Below are 25,653 nucleotides of genomic sequence, written 5' to 3'. Positions count from 1 at the left end.
GTGAGCAGTCATTTACTGTCCTCTTTCTCCTTACTGCAATGTAATAGATCTCTATCTCATTTGCCTCTTCTTTAGGTTGAGGAGTTCTACTCTATTTAGTAATTCTTTTTAGTTAAGCTGTTTCATGCCTTTAATAATTCTTGCTGCGCTTCCTAAAGATTTTGAGTTCTAACCTTTTACAGATTATGGGACTTAAAATTCTTCTTCCAGAATATTGGTGAGCTCTGACTAATTTTATACATGAAGTGATGAGTCACCCTCTACTGCTTGCTTCACTTTGAATTTATTTACATTTAACTTCATCTTTCATTTTGACTCTATGCCACTGAGTCCTGTGAAGCCCTTTTGCTGTTCTTCACAGTGGGCCCTGTCTTTACTAGTCTTAATAATTTAGTAACATTAGCAAATGCTGGCACCTCACTATTTGCCCCTTTGCCAGGCTACTTATGAGTATAGATATGTTGTACTTATAATTTGAATTGCTGACCTCCATTGACAACTGACCATTTACTCTTACTCTTTTTCTTACCTTTTAAGTAATTACTTATCTAGGAAATAATATCTATTTAAAAAGAGCTTCCCTCTTATCCTGTGGCAGCTTAGTTTCTTTAAGACCAAAAAGGTCTTCAATGGTCAAACTTTCATCACTAGCTGCTGGATATCCATTACTGACATGGTTGCTGACATAAAAAAAATAGAATTTTGAGTCATGACTTGTCTTTACAGAAATTCTGGTGACTCTCCCCCAATACAATGTATTTGCCTGTATGTTCACAATTTTTTTAACATAGTTTCTACTAATTGCACTGGTACAGAGGTTGGACACAGGGCTACAGTTCTTTTCTCCAGACTGTGTTTTGAAAACTGACATAATATTTTCCATGTTCCTGTCCTCAGGTGCTACAGTAAGAGGTTATACACCATAGTATGCATTTCAGCTATTTTATGCCTGAATACCTTGTGAAATTCTGGATTGATTTTATCTAGTGCTGGTCATATATTACTGTTTATCTGTCTATGGTATGATCTCCTTTATTGATACTTCAACAATTGCCAGTGTAAGCTAAGAAACATCTCCACCCTCTCCTACACTGGCCAGCTGGTCAAAAGGAGAATTTTAAAGAGAACTGAATGCCTATCTTCTTTTTGTGTCCTTCTGTAAACCTTTCTTCACATATTTTAGCTAGTCTTTCTGCCTGTCTCCTTCTATTACAGAACCTACATCTGAGCATCTAAGATTCTTCTGTTAACTGGCCAGTAATAATGTGATACAGGAGCTAGGCATTTACAGTGCAAATCATTCTATTTATCTTCAAACAGCTCACCTTTACATGGCTAATTAAAGCTAATTGGGTAGGCTCCCTTTCTAGTTAATTGATAGGGATAGGCACTGACGTTTCATTTTCCAGGCTTATCTTGGACATCTCCCTTCAACAGGATTACTCATCCTTTGGGTGCCCAGGTCTTTATATTAACTACAGAGGAAGCTCAGATGAGCTTGTAGGACATCTAAATTCTACATTATTAAGTCAGAAGAGGTGAGGTACACCCCCAAGACACTACATCCAGTTATTGAACATTTGACTATTGCTGACTTTTGTTCTCTGTTTTACTTATGGTATCCTTCCCTTAGCAGGCTCCTTGGTTCTGAAGAACCATAAAAGGGAGTTCTGCATTTGAAGATAGGAAGCCTAGAGCTGCCTGACTGTTCAGTCAGCTCTTCCTGGAGGGTCTTGGATAGAAGTGGGATAAAAGTCAAAAAAAGAAAGCTCTCTAGGGAGGAGAATAAAATTTTCTGCACACAACAAAAGGAATACGGATTGCCAAGCCATGTTCTGTAATGATGAGCTGAGTTTATGACCAAAAATTGTCAGATGTGCATATACAGAAAAGTCAAGTGTAGTTGTGGGGCCCAGGAAGACTCTGAAGATTAATAAAGAAGTATCTTGGTAAAGACATGAGACAAATCAATCTAGAAAGACTGCAAGGAAAAAACAATATCTTCAAGTCTGGTTCTTGGTCAGGACCTCAATAAGTGATTTTTGAGTGTTGCCCTAGAAGGAGATATCATTAGTGACTAGGCAGAGTTGATGGGGTGGGAGTAACTGATGACCTGCAAAGGAAAGCTGAGGATGACTTACTACAGCTGCTCAAAGGTGGAGATGTGCTTTTAATAACTTATTATTGAGTTTTAGTCCTTGACTATGGTATATTTGCATTGTTTCTTGCACTCGATGTATGCCCAAATCCCCTCAGATTTCAAGGGAATTACAAAGCTGATACAGCAGGAAAAAACACCTTACAAGGGCAGATTATCAGTTACACAATACAACAAAACAATGGTTTCTGTGTGGGCTTTGCTTCTAAAAGTAGCAATATCAAAGTCAGATTAACCTGCATGTGGGAATAGCCTTGGCACGAAGAACATTAGTCTAGCTTAGCTATTCCATGTTCCTTCTTTCTAGTGCAGTCCCATGGGTGGGGATGTGGCAGAACTGGAGGACCCATGACACTCTGGGCTACCAAACAGCCATCTTTGGGTGGCTGTGGGAAATGGCACCAGCTCTGGGACTGTTCTAACTCTATGGGAGGGGCCATTTTTCCCATGCTCCAAGCAATGTTCCCCATTAGGTCCAGCAGAAAATCTTGCCCAAATCTCTGACAGAGATTTCTTGTGGTTTATCTTTACAGGATTTTATTCTAAAGCAATTATGTAACATCATTTGTTTTCCCCTCTCCCCCAGTATTTTGCTCACTATCTCTTGCATTGTAATCACCCCTAGAGAATTAAATCCTGGAGCCATTCCTGTGCCATCAAAGCATCTGACTGAAACTGAAAACTGTTGTGGAGCTGATTTAAGGAAAAAACCAAATCATTAGCAACACAGGACCGAAGCAAAGATATTCTAAACTTTTCCTGAGATATTTAACCTCTTTAACTGCAAAAATAATCTAGTTCCATTAAATAGGTGTCTTTATTTCTTGCTTGTAAAACAGGTCAAGAAGCATGACGAGGGGAATCTTTTCATGTGCAGTTCCATCACAGCAATTGAAAATCTCATTTATCAATTTCACGGTAATATGAAAACCTTTGGTTTTGATCGTTTTCACAAGATGACAAAAAGCAACTCTTCAAAGTCCTCTCCAGAAGGTGCCACTTTAGTCAGAATGCCACTACTGAACTTACTCCCATAGAGACGAATTCTGTTCATGTGGCCACCATAGAGAACCTGACTGACATCAGTGGTCATTTTATCTGAAGGCATAATTTAATGCCTAATAGGTTACCTTACGAATATAAAAGACATTCTTAGTCCTGAAAAATGTCATCATTAATGTTTATACACACTTTGTGACACACTATGTACTAATATAATTATAGATTCTACTTTTAGGGTGCTCTTTAAAAGGATAATAAAAGCTCTTTGCTCACTCTGTCCCTCCGTTCCACACAGCTGGCAGTAGGTGCGATTGGGAACTATTGCTATGGAGTTGAGGCATTTTCTCACTTTTGATTTAGAGTCCTATTTAGTATGGAATACTCAAAGTGAATATCTGCTTTGCAGATGGCAGTGTAGCAATATGGGAACCTGCTTACCAAGGGGTAGTTAGTACTGCATAAGAGGTGTACCTGCAGGGTGGAAGAGCTTTATTTTCACTTTTCAAAGGCTGTCTTGGACTTAAGTGATCAAGGCAACATGTCAGGTAGTGTAGCAGTACACTTCAGAGCTCTTGAACAGTGAAGTGGTTCATAAAAATCAGTACTGGCTGAAAGCAGATCTCCCCTGATGCGACTGACCACCTACTTTCTCATCCCCTTTATGAGTTTTTATTTATAAAGGAGCTCTAGCAAGCTCTGTGTGTAAAGTCATAGCCATTTATGAATGTTCTGCCCAACATGCAGCTAAATTCGTCTTTGCATTCAACCAGTAACATCTTACATTGAACACTGAGAAGAGTACACAAGACTTCTGAGAGGATTTGTGAAGGAGAAAAAACAGTAACAGTAAAAACATGGCAGAGGTTTTAATTTTTTGATTCAGACAAAGGAGAATCTTTCATGAACCCATCCAAAATTCTACCAGTGCATGTGATCAGAGCTGCACTTTGCTCTTGAAAGAAGCAAATGCACTATCATGTTGTTTACAACAAAGCTTTGCTTTGTGGGGAAACATATTTGTACTATGGGGAAAAAACCCCAATTACATTCTCTTAATAGAACTGTCAGATGGAAGAGTCCAAATGGTTTTGCATTTAGTATTTTTCCATCTAGAAAAAAAAAAAAAAGGCAAAAAGATCCCATTGCATATTCACAAACACAACAGAATTACAAAGGAGGAAAGGGCACTGCAGAAACATGGAGCTGTGGCTGCATTCTAACTCTACAACTCCTGAGCTGCAGTTCATACTTTAAAATTTCCAGCCCAGCCTTTACCTCCAGCTCAAGCTACGTTACTTTCTCACTGTCTGTCTGACAGAGACAGAAAAATTTGAACAAAACAGAGAGGGCGTGTGTTTGTGCCTCTGTGTGTGTGTCAAACAAACAAGATAATTTCATGCATTAGAAAATATGACAAGTACAATTTACGAATGCTTGATCAGAGTGAAGCAAAGCCATGAGTCAGAGATGCCGTAGTTAACGAGTGAAAAACTATTCCATCCCATTCCATGTTCTGTACACGGCCAGATGAGGCTGTTATACAGAGGCAGGAGGTTGTGCAGCCACTCCCGCATTACACAAATATATTCAGTAGGCAGAGCTCAGCAAAAGGGTGGGGGCAAGAAGGTTACAGCTACCCAAGGCTTCCTAATAAATCCACCTCTGCGCAACATTTTACATAATGATACAATGCATTGTATTATTATAAGCAGTGACATCACAATGAAATGCTGGAGTGCTGCTCAAGTGGCAAGGAACACCTAATATACATTTCTATACTTGTAATTCAGTTCTTGTGTTTTTTTAATTATAGATAAGAATTTAAAGTGAAAATAATGATTCGTTCCATAAATACTGTTGTAATGGATCCCTGACATATAATTAAGAGGCCTTTAATTTTAAGTTTGTATACTGAACGCCTGGTTTTGGAGGTATTCCATATACCATATTCAGGGCCTTTACCTGTGAAGCTCTAAATTTCTACTTTCATGGAAACTGAACTTAGCTTTTATAACGATGGATACAAATGGCAAGGCTATGTCAAGTACGTTGCAAAGCATTTTTCTTCCTTCTTATCGTGATCCATTTCAATTGTGCTGTCAGTGTTCCTTGGCCCATCTCAGCTTGCAGCATCATAATTTCTAACACATACTTGCAATTCAGCCAGTAATGATGGAGCATCTTCTTTCTAAAATGCCTGATACCTAAAAGAGGAAAGCTACCAACACAGCATTCAGTATTTTCTATAAACTTATCTCTTTGATGGTAGAACAATAGTGAGCCTATAATCTCACTGATAATGTAAAAATGGATGTCTCCAGTTATTTGTGACTGGATATACAAGTTTTCAGCCTACAGTAAAGATTAAAATCACTGGCACATGATTATTACTAGGTGAGGATAGCCTTTCTGAAAATGTAACTATTTCTCAACTCTAGTAAATGCAGACACTCACATCTTAAAAAGTACAATAACTGGCACCTTTTGGCAGACTCAGCAGGCAGGTCAAAGATTGTCTCAGCATGCAGAATGAATTAATATTTCTCTCCCAAGAGTGGGTCCTTCTAGAAAAGGCTTAAGGCATATTGGTGGGGCATTCAAAGGAAGCTGGAGAGAGGGGTGAAAACTTGTTTATATGAACATTTTTCAGATTTAGATCTAGCAACACTGAAATGTTTTAATCTTGTATGAAAGACTCCGCCCTTCCCTGTCCATCCCTTACATGTCTGGTCTCCTGTATAGGCCACTACACACGCCCTAAGCTTTCTTCTCCCATTTTGCTCTGTACTCCCACTGTCTTTTTGCAGGACTCTCTACATCACCATCACTGCCTTTAGTCCTTCACCTCCAGTTCCTTCTCTCATGCTTCTTATCTCTCCTTCCCCACTCTTCCTACCTCACTTCTGAGTTTCTCCCTGTGTTTTAGCTCTTCATCCTTGGATTTCACTTTCTGTTCATGTGCTGCTTGCTTTCTCTGAAGCCCAAGGGAAACACAGAAGCCGTTACTCTATTCCAAGAAGTGGTTTTTGAGTATCAGCCATACAGTGCATGTAATTTAACAAGCGCTATGTTTCCTCTACTTCTTGCTGAAACAGGATACAAAGTGATCACTGCTTTTGTCTCTTCATGCTCACAAGAGAGCAACAAAAGTCCCCCGGTGCTGCATCAAGTTGGCGCTGACAGTTTACAGTGCATCTGCATTCAAGTCATCGTGTTTGGTCATGCAAACACATCTGTGGTAACACAAATTCACTCTGAAGAGATTCATTAACTATTTGTAACTAGTCTGCAAGTACTCAGTGCTAAATGAATAAGGGTAAAAAAGTGAATACATGAAATAACAAACGTTGAGACAGAGAGCATATAGCTGACTTAAAATAAAGCCTTGCTGATGCCCAGATACAGTTGCTATCTCTGACAAACAGGTAGTGGAAGAACTACTCCATTTTCAGTGTCCTAATGGGCATAATATGGTGAGCTGAAGAGAGAAGAGCACAGTTTTCTCCTCACTTTTCTTCCTGTTCAGAATATGCAGTTGGAATATGCAGAGGCTGGCAGAAGTGGCTTGCCTTGCTGGCTCCTCACAGGCAGATATAATAGCAGTGATTGCACCTTTTGTGTGCCTAAAAGAATTAGTGAGCGTTGCGCCTCCCTATGATTCTCCTAGACATTGCATCACACCTAGATGGCATTCTCTTACCCAGAACCATGGTTTACCATTCCTCCAACAAATCTGTAGTACTCTCCACTTAGCCTACATTCAAAACATTCTAGTCACTTAAGAAAATGTCTAAAAAGAAATAAACACCAATTAAGGCACAGCTACTTCATACAATAAGATCAGCTGTGGACAATTTCCTTGCTTTCTATCAGATAAATCTCCCATTTCTGAACATTTCATTTTGTACTTAGATTATGTCTTCTCAGATAAGCTTTAAGCATTACCATCTGTTCTGCAGCAATCACATGATCCTATCGCTTTGATTCAGTTAAATACAAATCCCTCTGACAATAGGGAAACAGCAAAATAACACACATTTGTTCCAAAACCTGCCACAACAGTAGATTGTTCAAGACTGGCTTTAAAGTGGAGGCAAAAGACACAAGCAGACCCTCCAGCACACCTCCTGTCTGTGCCCCACACTGTCCAGGCAGTGTTTTGACACTGAAGCTTCTTGTTTGCTAGGGAGATTGAGTCAGTCTTTCAGCTGAGCTGTGTTCAGCAGCCCCAAGGGCTGAAAGCTCATCCAGGGCCCCATGCCTCTGCATGCCTGCTAGCACTTGGAAGCAAATCCTGAGTCAGAGGGAATACGCCGTTCCCTTGCAGATGTAAAAGCACTATAGTAACACCTCTCAGCAACCTCTGAGGCATTCTTTCCACATCTGTCCTCTGCAGGCAACTGGCCTACAGCCACTACAGTTGGCCACTGCAGCATCAGATCTTCCCTGCTGGTTTATAGGAGAAAGGCAAAAGCAGAGTCTGTACCTGCTATTGCGGCCACATCTATTAAGAAAACTACAGTGTAAGTTTAGTGCATATTTTGCAGATATGTGGAGCATTCATCTACTTAGAATAATTTGCCCATTGGAATGGACCTGTTTACCAGAAAGATGATCCTACTCAGATTCAAAATGCAGAAGATAGTATAAAATATTTCTCTTTAAGATTTGGAAGGAGTGCAAACTGTACTATCAAAGTAAGCTGTAGTTCCTAGCTTGGCATATGCAGACAACATATATAATCTGGATGAATCACCAAAAAAAGGTGCATTGCTAGTCTTCTCACTATATCCATCTACACTCCTCCTCAACAAGGTGTTACAAACATTGTATCACACAGAAGGCAGTATCTCCTTATTTTCACACACTGGATAATTCTCAGAGGGAATATTCCAGCTGTAGTTGTGGTTGAACACATGAGCAAGTTAAACTACTGTTTATTGATATTTGTAACTGATGAAAATCTGGCTATTCATTTATTATGAAGGAAAAGTATAGCAATAAACCAATGCAGTAAAAATTCTAGCTAAATTTGGTATCATGACTTTTCTAATGTAATATCATCTACAGACAAATGTAATATTTAATTTTCTCTTATTTTAATGGTTCTGAAAATTCACTGAAAAATTTTGGCATATTAATTTCTACATCAGAACTTCGAGGATGAGAATAACAGAATGCTGAGGTGCAAAGGCAAAAGTGTCTTGGATCATGCACCATTCATTTACATTTTAGCATCTATTTAAATTCAGTGTTTTCTCCAAGCTTGTGAGCTGTTTCAATAGTTAATCTGCAAGCAGTTGGTGAATATAAATCTTGAAGAAGCATGCTATCTATTTTTCTGTCAAACTAAAAGGGAAAGGGTGATTCATTTTAAGTGTATTGATGATAGAAGAGCTCTGAATAGCATTTTATCTGCAATACTGTACTTGAAAGGAATGAAGAGCAAGTTAAACAAACAGTAACAATGAATGCATTTTTTTCAGGGGTGGTCCTCTTGGAAAATGTTAACCACATTAAAGCAGGTAGTTATTGAAATATGCAATTAATTTTAAGGTGATAGAAGCTGAAACTGTCATTCACCTGAGCAGGTGGTGAAAAAACCTTCTTGCGTATCTGCTGATTGGGTCCCTGTACTCCAGCACAGTGGTATCCAAGAGGGGTCTTGTTGGAGCATAAAAGGTTCCAAGGCTTGCCTCAAGCTGTGCTGTGGAGTTCAAACACAGGAGCAATGAAACAAGTGAAACCATTTCAATTACAACAGGTTGCTCATGTTTGCAGTCAGTCAAATTCCTCAGACTCTGATGAAATGTGATGTCGTTGTTGGACAGATGAAATTAAAATATGATAGATTGCAGAAACACAAATGTGCATATAAACTTTCACTTTGAGGTAGAGTTGACAATGACTTTGTGCAACAAAAGCTGTCAAAAGGATGAAGAATGCATCAAATAATACATCAAATAATACATCAAATTCTTACCAGCAGTGTACAATTAAAAGTGACTCATAAGAGTAATACAGTAGAGATCAGCTCTCAATTAGCTCAAATCATCTTAGTCCTCTTAGGCAAACAGCAAGGAATTTCAGGTTTTTAGGGATTATTGTGTCAGGTCAGCAGGTGACAGAGCCTTTCTTGTGATGGCCTGGAGGTCTAAGAAACCTCCTTCAGCCAACAGTTCTTGAAAAACTTCAAATAAAAGGGCCTAGAAGTCCCAAGGGTTTGATTCTTCTACAGTGCATAGTGGTGGGAACCAGGATAACCTCCCTTGTAATCAACAAAATAAAGCCCTTGTGTTACAGAAAGTCTCTCCACTTTAAATACTTTCGGATGGCTAAATGTCACAGCTGGACCTCTTAGGCATTTTTCTACAGGTTTTTAATACAAAATAATAAATAATACAATAAAATACACGGTACACATTTGTGACTTAGCTGAAAGGAAATTTAAATTATCAATAATGTTTGTATTATGTGACTTCTGCTTGAGAGTTAACATGTAGTACAAGTTCTTGTAGGCAGAACAGGGAGAATTTGCTATATATTTGTTATATACGTTCTCCTTTCAGAGTGAATGTGCCAACTGCTACTGCTAATCAGAATTTTGCAGGGGCCTTAAAAGCAAAGTATAACCTATTCTCTCATTAGGCAGACAAAATCTCATTGATTTTCTGTTACTAACACTTGCTTAAACTAGCCATTTCTGTATTTAGTGATAATGGTTCTTTATTTCCAAGCATAGTTACATTTTGTTTTATTAGGCCTGATAGCACTAACTGTGCTAAAAGTACTGTGTTAGGAACACTGGCAAACTGTTAGTAAATTAGGTTTTGTGTTACCTTAAATCTAGATAGGAAGATAAGTTGAACTTTAAAGGTATTTTCTTTCAAAGCAGCAGTCAATTGAGATTAAAATTGAATACAGCAGTACCTTTGCAAAAACAAGCCATACTCTCTTGCCATTGCTGTCTTCCTGACAGCTTGTTTTGTACTTCTGAAATATTTCAATGTACATGGAATATGAGTAAATACTAGCACAGTTACAGATTCATTAGATATCCCAGCTTGATGTTGAAGGCAGAATGAAGATCTCAAAGATAACTGCCCCATCGCTATAAATAAAAGGCCCCCCTGGGTTTTGCTAATAAAAAAGAAAAGAAATTACCATGCCAAATTTGTTAGATTCATATAGAATAACTCCTGGACTGAATGAAATTCCATCTGCTGCAAACAGTGTTAGCAAGCTGCATGGGGGGAAACACACAAAAATCTATTTATAAGGTGCATATTTTTACAAGAGTTTGGGAATCAGCCCTTTTCATGGGTCTTTTTAAAAGCATATTTTACTTAGAAAGGGTACACTATATTTGCAACACAGAGATTTTTTCAAGTCAGATCCCTCAAAATGGAACAGCTGATGGCTTGGCAGCAACAACTCCAAACACCTTGGAGTTTTTCTATCATTAAACACACCAGAATCCTAAGTATTCTTTCTTGCCCCAAAAGATGCTTGGTCCCCAGCTGTCTGTCTGCTAGACTGGAGGATAACACCTTCACTAAATCAAGGCACTTCAAATCTTGAAGTCTATTGAGTTTCAAGACTGATAGCAAATAAGAGGAAGGCAGCACACCAGCCTTCTGCAGAGAAGACGCTGACCCTAAAATTCATAATTTCTTGTGAAGGAACCCAGCTACTACTGCAGGGAGCCAGCATATTGCAGTGAGGACAAATTCTATAATCCTAAAGGAGGCAGCAGAGGATAGTGTATTCAAAGTCTTTGGATTCTGTAATGAAAGAATGACCCTTCAAAAGCACCTTAAAAACCATACAGAAATCTCTTGTCCCTGTCACAGGAAAGCATCCCTCCTTAAGTTGGTGCTGTCTCAGTATGGATATATAACAAACATTTCTATCCTATATGAACACGTTAGTCTGTAACATAAGCTAAATTTATGTAATGGAATAAAGTTACAGGACATATAAGATAGTGCTATATAGTACAGTCATGCCTATATCATATATATATTAAAAGATGCATTATTTTAGTATCACTATCAATACAAATGAACTAAAATGCAATCAACACATTGATCCAAATTTTATTGAAATTACTTCTCTACATACAATGTTTGATTACTGAGTACACAGTCTGGCTGACTGCCTGGATTCTCACTATTGTCTTCTTTACAAAGTCAATAAATCATATGTGGATCATAATCCACATATGAACTAAAAAGACACCACAAAAACACATTAAAAATACCATCAGTCCCTTACCTTCTCTGTCTGGTGTAAGTTTTTGTTTAAGAAGGTGATTGACGATGGCACTCAAGCATATGTAACACTGATGACCCATTGTGTTCCAGTTCATGGTGTTCAGGATATTAATTGCCTCATGTATCTCATCGTAACGAATGTACTGGTGGATGATTTCCACAAGGCCCAGCTGTCCTCTTGTGTTCACACCTTTTACAGGAAATATCAAAACCAAGTATAGTGTTATGTAAACCAGTACCTGACTGCTTTTCAGTACAGTAAAAAGTAATTGCTGTTGATTAAAATTTGGAAGTTTAGGTTAATAGGTTTACTTTCAAATGTGTATGTGAGATAGCTCCTTATTATCTTGGTATGTGTAGGCTGAGGGTGCTTTGGAGAGCACAGAAAAACCATTAATGAACTTTGCACATGGAGGCTGAGTGAACATGGCCAATATATATTAATGACAACATCTTACAATGAAGATTGTTTTAAACTTGGTAGAAAATGCTTATTACCATTTTATCATTATTAGATTAGAGGTGATAAATTAATATTTTTATTACCTCCTGCCTGTAGGGAAATACTGCTGGAGAACACTAAAAAATAGCATTTGTCTCACAGAAACACACCTACGTATACAAGCTCATAGCAGCTCAAACTTCAAAGCAGCATTTACTCAATTGCTCCCTATATTGCAATTGCTCTAGACCTTACTTCTAGCTTGGCAAAATTCTGTAAATGAAGCATTTCTTCTGCGAGGGAATATAATGAAAGATATCAACATTTAGGAACTTCTGAATTGCAGTTGCACATGAAAGCAAGAACAAGCTTGGTAAGAGAAAAAAAACCCAACACATTCCTCACTCCGTAAGAACGTGATTTATCTACATCACTTTACTCTGAAAAGTAAAAATTAAAAGACAAAAATTTTCTTGACTTGTAAGTCTCAGCTTCTGAACAGAAAAGGTGACTGAAAAGCTGCAGAGACTAATGTTATTTATCATCTCTGACTACCCATATGATCATGTGTCATAGGTCACACATGACATTTTAGCTATTCTTGCTTGCTTTGGGACACTGTGCTAGAGTATTCTGTATCACTATGGCTCCAGATATTAGAAACAGATCAGAACAAAGTTAATGTTCACCTCTCTTTAAATAAAAACATAACATCATTTAGTCTCTCAATTTATATTCTGATGTTGTTTGTTAAAACTGATTTTAAGGAAAAAATTCTGACAAGAAAGCTGTTTTTCAATACTGATCTTTTAAAGCCTTAGTATGGCTGGGAAAAAAAGTGATAACAGAAAAGCAGACTGGATATATAGAAAACATACCTCACAAAATTTTCATAAATCACAGAATCACAGAATGTTTGGACTTGGAAGGGAATCTTAAAGATCATCAAGTTCCAACTCCCCTGCATGGGCAGGGACACCTCCCACTAGAACAGGCTGCTCAGAGGCCCATCCAACCTGGCCTTGAACACTCCCAGGGATGGAGCCCTCACAACATCTCTGAGTAGCCTGTATAAATGTAGTTGTGAGTATTGTTTGTGATGTAAAATAACATTTGAGAAAAAAGAGCAAAACAAGCTCAAGCACAAGTAACCTGCCGAGTACCTGCATATCTGACACAATGGGGAAAAAAGCTTACATATTTATTTTTTGTAACAGAGAAATACTTTAGTTTTGTAGTGTCATTGAAGAAAAGACATGGTTGTCTATTGCATTTCACTTTACATTTGCATGTATTAAAGCCTATGGACATAATACTGTGTAATAGCCATGTTTAACCTGTGTATGTGTGATAATATCTAATTGTTATGGTAGGCTTTATTCTTCCTAAACGTTTAGTGTTTTTAAAGTATTACATAAGTTGGGAAATCTTCACATAATCACTAAGTGAAGATGAAAATACTTATTCGCATGCTAATTAAATATAATACTATATTTAAAATGTCTTTCGAGGCCAGCAATACTGAACCACTGGCACCAGTACCAAGTTTGGCACTATCCAAGATCTGGGTTGACATCAATGACAAGAAGCCAAAATGCTTTTGAAAATTAGTTTGGCATTAGACACTAAAACTATTTGCCGTTCATGTTTAAGGGTAAATGTAATATGAATCTTTTCCTAAAATAGAGCTGGCTAGACAGCATAATAGAAAATTCACAGAACTTGTCCAAAATCATATGTTAGCTGGAAGTTAAAAACATATTTGCCTCCTCTCATTGACATAGTTTCTTAACAGACTTATGGGAAACAATTCCAAGTCAGGAGTTAATTATGGATTTTATTTCAATCCCAAATGCCTGTCTCGGTTTTGCTGTCATGGACCCCTACATTTTTCTTCTGATTTATATTTATTTATATTATTTTTTTAAATAGCAGAGACCTAAAAGCTGCTCATGTTGGGAAGAGAAACTGACTAATCAACACAGCATCACCTTAGTAGTGTGGCAATCTGAAGAGGGGTAAAGTTGAAAACTAGCACACAGTGGAGAACAGCATGTTTTGGCACAGTGGCCTACAAAGAGGAAGCGAGGGAGAGGGGAAAGAGAAAGCTTTGCCTCCTTCCTAGAAGAGATTTTACAGTAATTATTCAGAATGAATTTTAAAATGTGATAACTTCCAGCTGTAGAGGTCAACATCTTCCCATTTGGATGCTTGACTTCACCTGGGTAGTGTGCTTCCAGGCAACCTGCTTGGGAAAAAGAGGCGACAGCCAACTCACTGCCTAATTGATTTAGGAACAGTGCCCAGGGAGACAGTCCAATTAAGTTTACAAGCTGGCAATTAGTAGGAAAGGCCTCTAAATCCCTGCACTGAGAGCCTGCTTGCCTTCATAAGAACATAAATGTGCTAAAGATAGCAAGTGCTTTCCGGAAAGCTGTTGTGAGAAAACCCCACAAGGGAGAACTGAAGAAAAGCAAGGTAGATGTGGGTAGAGTGCCTTCTGCTTGACAGGTAAAAGGTAATTTAGAGGGGTTTTTAGTAATGGCCAACATGCACAAAAACATCATATAGCTCTTATAATTAGTGTTCTGGGGTATGCTGCAACTATTAAACTTGTTATTGAACATAATGCAGCTGAATTATCTCAAAATAAATGATAACTTGTAAACAGTTTTTTACATAGTATTTTCAGATAACAGTAATAATCTGGATCAGCTCTCTTAGAGCTATACAACTATAAGCCAACCCAACATTTTTGTTGCTAACATCTTCTGATATTAATTTACCTTTTTGTAGTGACATAGTTAAAGTTTTTTAAATTTAGTCTTTGAAATTATTAGGTCTACAGAACTTTTAGACAGGATTTTTCTCCACAAAAGCATATGTATGTCTCAATCAGTAAAGAAATATAGTAGATTTTCAAACCTTACTATCACCTAGGGTTTGTTTTTTTAAAAAAAAACTTCTTCCTAATCTCAATAGCTTTATACAAGAGAATAATAAAAAACTCCTGTAATAATAAAAAACTCTACAAATGCAATCCTGTTTCCTTGGACAATGAGCAAAATGCTGACATTTTCCAGAATGAGTATATTCAACATGGCTGTAGGTCCTGCTAAAACACTGGTTTGGTAGTCAGAAGATTTAAGCACAACTGTTTTTTTAGCCCTCCCAGTGGGTTTGCAGCACTGTAACTTGTCCAACTTGAATGGAATGAATACAGTTCTCACTGATGAGCAACAGCAGAGTTTTGTTTTTTGTTCAATCACTGACTCGTGTAACTCTTGGAAAGCCTTTTAGCTTCCCTTTACTACTTCTTGTTATTCTGTTTGTAAAATGAAGACAGTTATGGTTTTAACTCTCTTAAAGTCTCCTTGCACCTAAAATGAGAAGTGCTATATACATTCTAAAATTAGTATGATTTCTTCTTCTTTTATTCACAACTCCTGGCAACTTAACTGAGAGACCAAACTTCTCTGAAGGTTGTGAAAACCCTCCATCTGTGAAAAGTCTTCAAGGAAAGAAATGGTGCAACTTCACATACTGAAGTCAGGATTAACAGTTGCATTGTAGACACACAAAAACAATTTAGGAAAGAAAATGGCATTAATATTCTATTATTGAAAATATTTTATTTTTGTTTGTTAGGGCTATTACTACAGAATGAATACAATTCCTAAAATTATATACTAGAGAATAAAATCATTTTCAATATGAGAAATTGTTATGCTTTATTAGAGTAGCAGGGTATACAATGGGACCCTGATCCAACCTCAGATCAGGGTCCTATGCTATCATACCCCATATAAAAAGATATTAAGTAATATCTTGTGAAACAATGAAATCCTTGGTTTACATCTTCAGATATTATTTGAACTATGTGTTTTTAAGGCTATGGCCCCACATATTTAAAATGAGGGTGTTGTTTTCAAACTACAAAAACTTGTGAGGTACAGACATTTCCCTGAGAGCTCAAGGTCCAATAGATGTGCTCAGTAACTTACCAAGTTTGAAGTTAAGAACTCCTAAGGGTCCTCTGTCGAATCTAACCAACAAACGATCACAAATGTCTGTGCCATCAGTGCTGGCAGATGCAACCTGAGGAGCAGCCCACTGGATCTCGATGAGGCTGCTAGACACATCAAAGTGTTTACTGAATTGCAGAGTTGCCTCAGGTGAATAGTCTTCTGCTAAGAGCTGAATTTTAATTGGGGACAGTGCCGTGTCAAAAAGTTGCAGCTCCCCTTGAGAGCTTCCAACTATGAACATGGCTCCAGATGGGTGGTAAGTTATTAGAGCAGGCAACAGTTCTGCTTGGGCTAACAGAGTCACTTGGTTGTAGGCTTCATACAGAATTACTGATGAGTCTTCACAACCCAAGACTAGTTTGTCTTCTGTAGTGTCCCTGCAACAGCTGATGGCCTTGGATCGTAGTGGTATTCTGGTGACTGCCACACACTGAATTTTGTTCTTAACATACTTGTAGATGCAGCTGTCAGCCATGGGCTCTTTGTCTGCTGAGATGGAGTGCTCTACTGTGTGAACCTGATAAGGCTGATTAGTGCTGAAGCTAGCATCGAGCGGATCCCATTCTGTACGGACATAACTCAGAACCTGAAAAGAATCCAAAACATTTTGGTAGGAAGTTATAACAATTTATTCTTATTTTGATGATTTAAAAAATAGACTGCTGGAAGTATCCTTTCTCAAGGGTCAGCAAGCTACAAAAAATAGGCATTTTAGAAATAGAGTTGTAAAATCTACTGATTTAACTTTTAAGAAGTTAATTCCTTTGATTAAAAAACCCTGCAATATAGTTTGAGCCATATTTGTTTGTCCAGAATACATAACAGGTTAGCAGATGATGGAAGTGGGGATGGTCCTAACAGTGTTGGTAAGAAGATAAATGTGCAGCTGACTAATACAAAAGAATAACTGATTATTTACAAGTAGAGTGAGGGATAAACCCCAAAATTTCTGGAAAAAAAAATTATAACAGGTTACTCAGAGCATCATACATAGAGCACTTATGATCATTTGCTCTGGTCCATGGTAACAGAAATATTACACTGTAGTGGTAGAAAGAACAGCATGTTTATAAACAGTTTATACTACACATTGCCAAATGAGTAGGTGGTAGATGTTCTTTGGTGCCATGTAGCTCTAGATGCAGAATAAATGTATTTGTGAGAGCAGAAAAAAGGGACCATTTAGGGGTACTTGAAAGTTGCATGAATGGGAAGAACAAAAAGGCAGAACATGATACAATGACAGCAGCTGGCAAAGTGCAAGAATTTGTAGTGTGGACACATGGGAAGTACCACAGAGCGATGGAGGCAACAGTGGACTCCAATGATGATTCATGTCCTATAATACATGGCTTTGAGCCAGAGGTATTATACAGGATGCAAGCAGGCAAAAACTGGGAGAAATACCAGCTGTAAATAAGGTACAAATTGGCTCATGAAAAGCTATTTCTCTGAGAGAGAAAACTAATGTCTCTAGAAGACTGAGTGTAGTAAAAGTCAGTCAGAAACTTGCTGGTGTTTGTTCATGCAGAAATAAAGAGTGAAAGGAAAATGTCAAACTGAGCCAAACCTCACCCTCAGGTATGCCCACAGCATTCTTCACATTATAAACTGAAGCTGCTGACCTCCCACTAATTTTGTAAGCCTCTTCTTTTGAGTCCAGGTGGTATGCAAGTACCATTTACACAGAAAGGGGTAACAAATGTGATTAATAGGCAGAGAAACAGTAAGGGAGGGAAATCCGGAAATTTCAGGTTGAAAATGGAAAAGCACACATAATGTTAAAGCAGTTTAAAGTTGATTTCCACAGGTCACAAGACCAACTGAACATAGAATTTAGCTGTTCATCCTGCAAAGGAGAAGAATAAGAAATAAAGGGATTTTTTACATACCATTCATTACTTCAGAGCAAATTATTAAATTATAGACAAGTTACTCAGAATGTTGGCTAGAGTGATTAGGATATTTTGTTCTGACAGTTTTCTTATTTTGTCAGCAAAAGGGTTTCTCATTGAAAAGAAAGAAAAAGAATTATTGCAATTCTGTGGCTGCAAACCAGCTGACAAGTTAATATAAAAGTCTTAGCTAGTTTGCACTTCATGCAAAAGCATTTAATACAGAATCCAATGAATTTAACTTGTGAAAACCAAGTAAACTGATCTCAGTGAAGAGCAATGATCAACAGAAATATATACCAAAGAGGAAATAAAAGATTAAATTACTCATACAGTCTGAAAAACATTTTCTCACCTCCACCATTTCCTCACCAAGAACTTAGCATCTGCAAACGAGTCATTTATGCCCACAAAATGCACAGCGGCTACTGTGCACGTTAGAACTGCTGAAGTGTGTAGCTTATTAGGGTGTTAAATTGCATAGCAAGGAAACCTGTAAGAGAGGTTATTGTAGACAAAGGATTACTGTGACCCCAGAGCTCTGTAACCCCCAATAAAGACAAGGTGAAATGTTATTGTTTGTTCTACAGTTTTCCCTAAGAGTGTGTATAGAGACCCAGGTAGCTGCCTTTCAAATATGTGAAACAGAAATCTTGCCCAAGCAAGTCTTCAAAGCTTCCATAACTTCAGTGAAATGAGCCTTGAGGCCCCCTGAGACTCAGATTTCTGCCTTCCTGTGGCAGGTTTCATTGCAGTGCATTATTCAGCTACATATTTTGATCCAAACCCAGCATTCCTCTGTGGACATCTCCTCATAGGCTACAAGAAACTCATGAAGATCCACAGAATAATCAAGCCTATGGGAGATGAAAGACTGAAGAGAGGCTGGCCTTGAAGTTTAAGACAATAAAGAAGAAAACACATGAAAAAGGGATTTTTAGAACTCCATAGGAGTGACCACTGGAAAACAGCAATGAAAATAGTCACAGAAAAGTAAATGTTGTCATTTGATCATTTGAGAGGCAGCATGAATCCAATTAATAATGTTGCTCGGCCTCGTTAGAGCAAAAGTGGGACAAAATGTTACTCATTACTTTGAATTTAAAAGAAAGTAAAATCTTGTACTTTGGAAGGCTAACATAATGAGCCTTGAGATTAGAAGTTTCCTAGCTTCACATAATTTTGAGAGCAGATCCTTTAAATGAAGTCAAGGGTAGGGCTGTTTGCTTTATATAATGCAATTTTAAACTAGGGAAAAGTTCCCATGAGGGGAGAAATTATTTGCTGCATTTTAAAAGAGAGGTTTTGACATAATGTTTAAACAAATTAGGCTGAAAGAAAACTTTTCTAGATGTTGCTGTTCATATTCTGGCTGAAAACAAGAGAAACGTTTCTCCTTAGATTGGAACAGATAAGCTGCTTCTCATGCATCAGTGGCCTCATGTGCCTCTTGGAAGAAGAGTACCAAGCTGAGAGACCTCTTTGTTCTGGTTTCCAGTTTTGCTGAATGTAACTGGTATTTGGCACTCTGAAGGGGAAAATGGATATTCTCTTTCATCTGAGAGGGAAGATTTGAGTTTCTCTGTCAGAGATGACTGTTATTATGAATTCTTCATGCCTCTAACTGGAAAACTAAAGTAGAGAAGCAGAGAGATATACAACTACAGAAATGTGTTAATAAGATGATTATAATGCTTTTGAAAAATAAGAAGTCTAACAATCAAAAATATCTTTTTTTTTTTCTCCCAAGAAGATGGTACTCCATTATCTGCCAATAGTTTTTCTATCTGGTAAGTAGCCACGTGCTAGTAAGTGTAGTGCACATAGTGCTTTAGCAGTTCATTTAAAGGAATCCACTGATTGCTTTCTGGTGAGTGGCACTTCTCTAGAATGGTAAAGGGGAACATTAAAATAGCAATGCATCTTTAAGTTAACAAAACATTTGCTGGGGGAATGGGAAGGCAAAATCGGGAGAACTTCCCTCAGAAGTGGGTAGGACAACTCCAGGATTTGCAGAGGAGGGAACCGGGCAGCAGATCTAAAACGACAGAGCCGTGGTGGTGCGTATAATCCCATTCAATGTTAAGTGTGTTCCATAAATCCTGGACTATGCATCTAGCCTTGGATTTTAAGGGAAGATTTCTGGAAGTACTTTGCATGGAGTAAAACCAATTACTTTATGTAAAATAAATAAATAATAATAATAAAAGAAACATAAGTCCCTTTTAGTTTTATGACATGTATGCTGCAAAAAAGATGGTAAATATATTTAAATATTGTCCACGTAATTTATGCATATTTCCCTTATTAATGTGGCAGTCATGCACCACTACTGCACATCTATTTTCTCCTTGCAGAACTGGCCTGTGCTCTGCATCAGCTCAACAGCAATATGAGAGATACTTTACAGATGAAGTTCTCAAATGCTAGAGTCAGAAATCGTAACATTCCAAGTAAAGGAATCTGTTAATCTTTGTAAATAAGGGGTCTGACTTATACTTGTTAAGATACTTTCTGTTTGAAAGAAATAATAGCACTGGCTTGTGTGGGCAGTATCACTCTTCTCAGCGGAAATCTTTGAACACTCAAAAAATTGGAGTATTTTGCATAGAGTGCTGGGAAAGGATAAAGTCCATGTATCAAACCAAATAAGAGGTTTAACCAGTAGTTCTTAAGCAGAAAATTGGCTTACCAGGCAGATAAGAAAAAAAGAAAACAAAAGAACAGAGAAATAAGCTTGCTGTGACTGAATTGTGTGCCTTTCAGATGAGAAAAATGTTTGATTTATTTTATGGATGTTGAAAAAAATGCTTATTTAATTTCACAGAGTGAGGCTCCAAATAACAACAAACAGTTTAATTGGAAATGCAGAGTGGGAAGTGTAGCTCACACTAGAGTAAAACAGTTTTAAATACGGCACTGTGTAGATGGAAGAAAAATATCCACCCTATTTTTAAACATTTCTAAAATAAAAATGCAAGGCTCCTACTTTAGGTTACTTATTTGGTTGCATTGTATTTGCACTCTCACATGTAATCTTACTACTTAGAGGATCTTCAGCCAACATTCATTCTTATATTCTTTCAAAATTTATCATCATCATCATCTTTATCCCATATTATTTATTGAACTTTTAACCCAATGTGACATGGAGGATTTTACATTCTTTGCTATATGTGTGTGAGAGGTATTTCAGCTATTCAGTCACACACCATAGATGTTTTTCTGAGTGCTACAGTAATTGTAGGATAGCTCGCTCATAAAAGATCTGCTGTGTTTACTTCACAATTTTGAGGCACAACGTAGAAGTAATAACTATTATATATTATCTCTAAAGAGAAAGGAAAATAATATTCTCTCTCAGGCAAATTATTTTTTCCACAAGATTTACGTATAATTTCAGTGATTCACACTAGCACTAAATGGAGTGAAAATTAATATGGCAAAGACAAATGCAAAGTACTATAGTAACTGAGCCAGGGCATCACCACCTCCTGTTACTGTATGTTTGGAGAATAAAGTTCATGTTGATTTTAACATTACTTTCTCTCAAAGCATTTAATCCAAGGATGATTTTATATCAGATCCTATTTGTGCATAGCAAATTGTTTGAAATGATTTCTGGAAGATCCCTCTTCTGGTTTTCAAATCAAAATACCAGCATTACCTCTACAGCGAGACAATTAAAATAACATCCTTGATCTTTGGTCCTTTAACAAAGAAGAAATAAACAAAACCCAAATAATTAAATAAATTAGAGAACGGATGAGTTTGCCAGAGGAGACCAATGCATACAAGAGAACAGACAAAAGTTTAAGAAAAACAGTCCTGCAGCAACATGAGTGCATGCACTTAAACATACATCACACACTGAAGCTAAGTATTATGATAAATGGAAAAGCACTTTCCTTTCTTCAGGGGAGGATTCCTCACCAAATCCCATAGCATTTAACACAGGAAACACTGATCTCAGAAATAAAAAGGGAGTAAAACAAGTCAAGATTTGCAGGGAGAAAGTACTTTCTGTTTTTATAATGTCTACCTTTAGCCTTAATAGTAGCAAATGTTAGAACATAAAGCCACACAGTACAATTCAAATCACATTTAGACTGTACTTAAAATGTAAAATGTATTTCCTCCATTAAGTTGAAAAGCTGCTTAAGTACACAATACACCAAACACTGTATGTGCAACGTTGATCATCCCAAAGCAGAATATGCAGTTACAGGATATTATCGTGATGAGGGGTTGAGTTGCCTTGTCCCAGAGCTATTCATGTCCTCATCCTAATACGCACTCTTCTGGTGGGCAGCAAATAGCACTTGGAAAATTCTTCCAGGGAGGAAGCAGTATAATGAAGTGCCCTATTTACCTTTTCTCTGTCACAACAACAAGAGTGTCAGTGTGGTTTTTGTAGGTCAGCAGTAAAGTGCAGTGGGTAGCACCCATTCATTTCCTCAGGCATAGTTTACTTTTTCATAAACCCAACATGTCAAACAGCTCTTTAGGGGCTATTCAGCAATCCCTGCTTTTCTCTTAGTTCTAGATAATAATGCTGTTGTATCAAAGCAATATTACTATTTTCAAGTAAAATGTTGGTGGTATTATTTTACTACACTTCTTTTTGACAAATGCTCCAAACTGAATCAATTCATGCTTCTCATTATTCTTCTGTTGACAATAATCATTTACAGGGAGAAAATTAATATTATTGGTCAAATATTATAAACATGGATTTACTTTTATGGATAACAATGGCGTGTTATGTTTCAATCCAGGTCTATACCCGAGGAACACGACAAATGGCAGTGGAGTAGATACAAGGAGAGGCAAATAAGCATGTCTAGAGAAACACTGTATTTTTGTGTTATCTGTCCTAGAAAGTAACTGTTAAGAAGCTGTCTAGAAATACCAACTACACTTTTGCTTACATTTTAAGCTATCAAATAACTCCCAGAAGTTAAAGGGGTTAAGTTAAAGTTCCCATCCAAGACTCTGTAGGTGAAAAATGTGTCTCACTAAGTTGCAGATTGTGGGTTGACGCTACTTCTAGAGCTGCTGGGCATGACCTTCCCCATCCATGCACAGGAATTTAACTACTGCCCATAAGAAGCACTAGAGAAATCAAGAAAAAAAGCCTACACAACAGTACCATAGTTTACACATCACAGATACACAGGGGAAACGTATACGTAGAGAGTCTTCAGCCTTACACAGCAGCCCACTGAGCATCGAACTGGTAAGTACATAGAACAGGCTAACTGACAACCAGCAAGACTGTTTGTCACCTATATGTGACTTAAGTTTTCCATAGCCCTGGCATAGTGGTTGGTATTTTGTTGACAAACACAGGAAAAGGAATTTAATCCAAGTATGTTAGAATTAAAACAGACAAGTACTGGCAAAGAATCCAGGGGAAAAAGAAGAAAAAAAAAAGGAAATCAAAGAAAAGGAAAAGCAAGTGAACAGCTAAACTTGGCAGTTCTTATTTTAAAAATAATTTATTTATATTACAATGTGGGTTAAATTAAAATGACTATGAGTTTAGGCCTAAAGGCTCAGTGAATGCTGATTATCATTACTGTGTTAAGCACCAGTGATGTGCTTGAGACTATACTAGACAGCTGCAGCCCTGAGCAATTTAGAGTGTAAACCAGAAAAGGATAAAAGAAGGTGTATTGAAAGCTGCAGAGCAAAGACGTAATTTGGAAATCTTCCTATAATATATAAAATGAAACAGAGAAAACTTTAAACTGACAGGGTAGTTTCTGAGAATTTCTTAGAAGAAATGAATCTCTATAAAACATCTCAGAAAACAGAGACTGTGAACTGTTATGCGGGTATTTGCAAGCTTTCTGGAAGATGTGGGAAGGCAACAAAAGGCATGGGAATGTTGCTGTCAGAACCTGGACATACAGAAGTCATGGTAAGAAATAAGATCCGAAATGTTAGTAGAATTAAGTTTCATAATATCAAAATGGCACTGGGAAGAGGCTGAAAAATCTTACAAAGAATAGATGCACATTTTAGCTACCAGAGTAATTTTTATATGTGATTGGGTATAGCTGCAGAGGGAATTGAGAACTGCAGGTGTACATCAGGCAGAAGAGAGAGATGAGTCAACGATGACCGCTAGTGGAGAGAGGTCAATTGAAAAAAAGCAAAGAAGGCAGAACTGCAGGTAATTTAAACTTAAATTCTACTGTGACTAATGACTGAAGTAAGAAAGAAAAGCTGTCTCAACTACCTTTTCTCTTTCGCTTTCAATATATAGACAATCCCAAGGGAAAAACATCTCGCTGAAATTAATATTAGTTATCAAAGTAATAATTCCAACACTTTAAAACACTTCCCTAATTAAAGAGATCAGGAAGTTGTTTATAAGAGCAGCTTATTCTAAAGTGTTACTCAGGGTTTTTCCCTACAGGGAAAAAGCCTGTAATAGCTACTCCAGAACAGCTATTCCACAGCTGATTCTCAAGTTTGTGCTCTTCTCCCACAGTCAGTGGCTTAAGGTAAACTGAAAATACAACTCCAAATACAGGAGTACCTATACAAGATGCTAGTTCAGAACAGCTGTCACATTTTAAATTCAGCGTCTAGTTCTTTCCAGAGTATGCCCAGATAGCTTCATTTTAAAGTTTTTATCTAACATAAGAAACTGGATTAAAATATTCTTAAATAGATGAAGTAAAAATTAAGTACATGAAATGGAATCGGCTGCTTAAAGAGGTAAACTAAGCAAGTGTCAGGAAGAGGGTCAGCTTGGAGCCTTGTTCCAACTTGTAGCTTATGTTTCTACCTGTAGATGGGGAATTTGGACTTTTTCTTTAAAAACAAAAAGGTCCCCGATTTGATCAATACTCATAGCAACAATTTAAGCAGCAACTGGGTGTAGCTAAAATTTTATAATAAAACATTTAGAGTAAATGTAAAATGCCTATCAGTTAACATTGCAGACAATGTAAAATCATTGCATTAGACAAGCATGCAACTCCTACAGTTTCTAATTCAGATTAGAGTTTCCTAGTGGTACTCTTTACACTTTTATTTTCACTGTTACCAACTTGAAAGCTATTCCATTATAAAGACCTAACTTCCTTGCTGCATTTCTCAGATTGCCAGTTTTGATGTGAAAAAAGTAAACATACTAAATAAGGTGCTTTTTTTCATTAAATACCAAACCTTTGTTTTTAAGATTAGAATGGCTGATCTTCTGTTGTTTTTATCATATCTGTTTGTTATATCTACCTGAATATTCACTTCAGTTGAACAGTTATTTCTTTAGCAAATCAGAAAAATCATGTAACAAGAGAGTTCAGCACTTTACCTCCAATTTGCCATGTGCACAGCCTAACAGCAATAGGTTGGCTCTGTCCCTTTCACAGGAAATAGGAGACCAAGGCCATGCTCCATCACTAGTTGCTGACCACCAGCAAATGACCATATCTTGCACACAGTTTATTGCCAGGTGACGTTTCATCCTTCTACCTTCTGGTCCAAGTATATCTATATGAGAAATCTGATGGAAGAAAAAAAATGCAGGAAATATTTGAGGTGATAAAATAACACAGTAGGAGCAACTAAGAGCACATACTTTTGATGTGTGAAAGAGAATGTATATATACACAGAGGACTGCGTACATGTATCTTCATATAGGCTGTCTGTAAATGTAAAAAATATCTCTTCAGACAGAAAAAGACATGCTCACATTTTTATCTGTGGGGAGGGGATTGGGAAGGAAAGGAATGTGAGTTAAGAAGGAATTTACTGCAATGACTCCAATCAATACCAAAATGTACAGTCATGGTTGCTTGACAGCATCGACCTACACACAGGATTTAAGCTTAG

General features: G+C 37.4%; 1 protein-coding gene across 6 annotated transcripts in view; it reads right to left on the bottom strand.

Moving 5' to 3' along the window:
• WDPCP (WD repeat containing planar cell polarity effector) overlaps window positions 1-25,653 on the bottom strand; it is a 154,351-nt gene that overhangs the window by 57,755 nt on the left and 70,943 nt on the right. For all 6 annotated transcript variants that reach the window (XM_051614937.1, XM_051614941.1, XM_051614940.1 and 3 more), the window contains 4 exons: window positions 25,132-25,323; window positions 15,883-16,492; window positions 11,438-11,626; window positions 8,744-8,867 (listed from right to left, as the gene is read on the bottom strand). In XM_051614937.1, the coding sequence (XP_051470897.1) occupies window positions 8,744-8,867; window positions 11,438-11,626; window positions 15,883-16,492; window positions 25,132-25,323 (1,115 nt within the window). The remainder of the gene's footprint in view (window positions 1-8,743; window positions 8,868-11,437; window positions 11,627-15,882; window positions 16,493-25,131; window positions 25,324-25,653) is intronic.

The sequence above is a fragment of the Apus apus genome, chromosome 3 (genome assembly GCF_020740795.1).
Source record: "Apus apus isolate bApuApu2 chromosome 3, bApuApu2.pri.cur, whole genome shotgun sequence".
Classification (NCBI taxonomy): domain Eukaryota; kingdom Metazoa; phylum Chordata; class Aves; order Apodiformes; family Apodidae; genus Apus; species Apus apus.
The sequence above is the reverse complement of the archived record's forward strand: the minus strand, read 5'-3'. Positions and strand labels throughout refer to the sequence as shown.